Raw genomic sequence first — 3,081 nt, forward strand, 5'->3', positions numbered from 1 at the left:
GGGTGCACAGGGAAGGACGAGTAGCTGCAAGGAGAGCACTGGTACCTTGCTTTGAGGCGCAGAGCCAACACCTCCTTGCCAAAACCATCCACGTCCACCACCATATCACAGTCATATTGTCCCACGTCATTGGAACACAGCGTGACCTGGTGGAAGAGAAGAGCAGTAAATACTTCCCTTCTCCCAGAAGCTCATTACCCATGTGTGGTCTCCTCCAGTTCCTGTTTTGCAGTAAGGAAAGGGAGGATTTTGCCTTAATTCTTCTGCTGGCCCATGCGTAGAGCACAGTCTCTGGGAGGAACACAAGCCTTCTGGCAGTGTTGAATTTCTTAAACACACCTTGCAGCTGTCAGGGCATAGGTGGCTAAATTAAAGCATTATTCATAATCACGTATAATGAGACTAAAGCTCTACTCACCACTGTCTTCAAATTAGGGGCCCATTTTTCATTTGACTACAATCACATAAATGCAAAGGAAATGGGTTGACTTGGACAGAACGAGTCCAGCTTTTCAGCAGGAAGCTGAGAGCAAAGTGTGCTCCTGCAGATGCTGGGCAGTTCATGGCTGCCGAGTTTTTTCTTTCCTCACTGGGGATCCCTGCAGTGACCACAACTCATTCTGCTCCCCGGGAGAGGAGAAATGAGACCAGGAAGAAAAACAAACTACTTTATACAGTGGCATCTCTCTAACAGCCACCTTCTGTCCTCATCCTTCCTCTGCCTGTTCTCAGTCAAAGAAGTCACGCTCAAAACCAACACACGAATGGCTTCTGTTGACCATGTGATCTCAGCTTATGATTTTGGAGACTAAATGGTGCTCCTTCCGGAACATTCCAAGTAACCCAGCTCCCACACCAGTGCAGATCCCTCCCTTGCACACACTGAGAACTGGCAGCACTAAAGCCCTCCCACACCCCAGTGAGGTTTCAGCCCCACCTACTGACCCATGTGTGGCCAGACTCCTCCCATACCTTGATCTCCTGGAATCCCTGGGCAGGGATGGTCCCTGTGCTGGGTGTTATGGTGAACTCCCTTGGCTTCTCCTGACATGGAGCCAGTGTGCCTTTTTCCCAGGAGGGATGAGTGTTGTATTTCACTTGGTCAAAGCTGGAAAGGCTGGGCTGTCCCTGGCCGTCCTCAGGGATGCGAAGATGGAAGGTGATGGGCACCACAGAGGTGTTGATCAGGTGGCACGACAAGGTCTGAGGAAAGCCTAGGAAATGACACAAATGGCTGAGTAGGCACCAAGCATCTCGTGATTTCTGGTGTGAATGTCCTGGTAGGATGAAACTGCGCTTGGAGTTTAGCTCCTTGTTATCTGAATGACAGCTCATTGAGCAGCTCAGCTGGCAATGAATCGTAACTTGGACACTGGTCTCAGGTTGCTGCCTTGGAAATGCCCACTCTTAGCCCTGCTGAACACCACAAGTTTCTCCCTCTGTAACTGCCCCAAACCAGCACCATCAATTATTTCTGCACACTGATGAGTGTGCATCCAGATCGACCATTTACCCTGAAAACTCAATCCATAAAATTCCCTGTTAACGCTGCCAACACTCCCACCATTTTCAAGATATCAAAGCACTGAGTTGTCATTGGGGAGAAGCTACAGCAAAAGAAAGGGAGGATGGAACATGATGCAAAGCACCCCAATGCAGTTTCTTTAGGCAGGATCCTTAAGGTATCTCCTGGCTTGGGGCAACCACGTACAACTCACAGCCCACTTCACTAGAGGCAAACCTGAGGCTTGCTCTGAGATCAGTGATTAGAAACCATGTCTGTCTTATCCGACAAATGGGGACATCACAGCCACACTGCACACTGGCTGTGATTGCTGCCCACAAGAGCTGACACCACCTTAGCTCTGAGAGTTGCTTCCCGTAACAGAAAGCCAGGGATACAGCCACGCCTGGTGGGGGTGTCCTGCAGAGCCAGGACACCAGCCCACAGCCTGCTCTGCAGTGGACAGGTGGCTTGGCTGGCCAGCTCCGTGGGGTGGAGACATCTCCCAGGGCCTGCTTACCAAGCGTCACTTGAACCCAGATGGGGAGGAAAGCCAACTGCAGGCACAGCAGGGAGCTTCTCCGTGCCCATCAACAGGGACACTGCCCAGCTCCAGCAGTGGCTCCAGCAGGGAGGCAGGAGGGGCACAAAAAGGACAAACACAGGTGTCCCAGTCCGGAATGAGACCAAGGTCACCAGATGCAGACAACAGCCAGCAGCACAGTTAAAAGAAGCAAAGATACAACAGCTGCCTTCAGCTGAGGCGGTCTTAGGAATGAAATCAGAGTAAACAGGATGAATCTCCTCTAACAGAACAATATTTGTGCCTGCTGCCTTTTGTGTTGTTTCATTTATTCAAAAGGAAACTAAGAAGGGGCTCAGCAGTGATGGAGGGGAGGAAGCAGCTCAGGAAAGGTAATGAGTTTTTTCTTTAAAAGTCCATGAACTGCATGAAAACACAGAGGCATCGTGGGTGCAGAATGATAACGGCCCTTCAGTCAATCCATGACTGATTTCACATTTAAACTGTAGATCATCTCAGTACAAAGCCTTTTGTGAGCCTGAGATGGAGAACTAGAACCAGCATTTCAATGGCAACGCTCTGGATGTTCAGCCAAAAGCTCTGTCAGCAGAGCTGGGCTTCTCCTGGGGAAGAAGAAGAAGAAGCCCACGGCTCTGAGGACACAGGTGCCTGAGGCAGAGCTATGGCTGGGGCATCTGACCTGCTCAGGGATAACGAGGTGCCCTCACACCACTAATTAACATCCCACACTAAAGGTACATGGCTTAAGCTCCCTTCTCCTGCAGTCCCATCCCCTGGGCCCTCCTGGGACGAGGACTTTTACGGTCGTTCTGCTGGCAAGGACTGGGAGATTGGAGCAGAAGAGACTACGAGGGACACCAGAAAATACTGACTTTCTATTCCTTTGGTCCTTTCGGATCTCACGATGGCAAAATGCCATCAGCAGCCCTGGAGCTAACACCCTGCAGGCTGCCATGGAAGAGCACGAGTGACAGATGCTCTTCTGTTCAAGTGCTCCATTTTGGCAAGGCACAGATCCCTCCTGCTGCGTCCA

At 50.8% G+C, this 3,081-nt stretch overlaps 1 protein-coding gene across 1 annotated transcript; it reads right to left on the reverse strand.

Annotated features, from left to right (window-relative positions):
- Positions 1–45: 45 nt before the first annotated feature.
- Positions 46–1,335, reverse strand: LOC113941894 (hydrocephalus-inducing protein homolog; the record flags this gene model as incomplete). Its single annotated transcript, XM_027633030.1, has 2 exons — positions 973–1,335; positions 46–146 (listed from the first exon to the last, which is right to left on the reverse strand). Coding segments are annotated over exons 1-2 (464 nt in total), but the record flags the coding sequence as incomplete, so codon positions are not given.
- Positions 1,336–3,081: the final 1,746 nt, after the last annotated feature.

This window comes from Corapipo altera, unplaced genomic scaffold, assembly GCF_003945725.1.
Source record: "Corapipo altera isolate COAL_440 unplaced genomic scaffold, ASM394572v1 59408, whole genome shotgun sequence".
NCBI lineage: Eukaryota > Metazoa > Chordata > Aves > Passeriformes > Pipridae > Corapipo > Corapipo altera.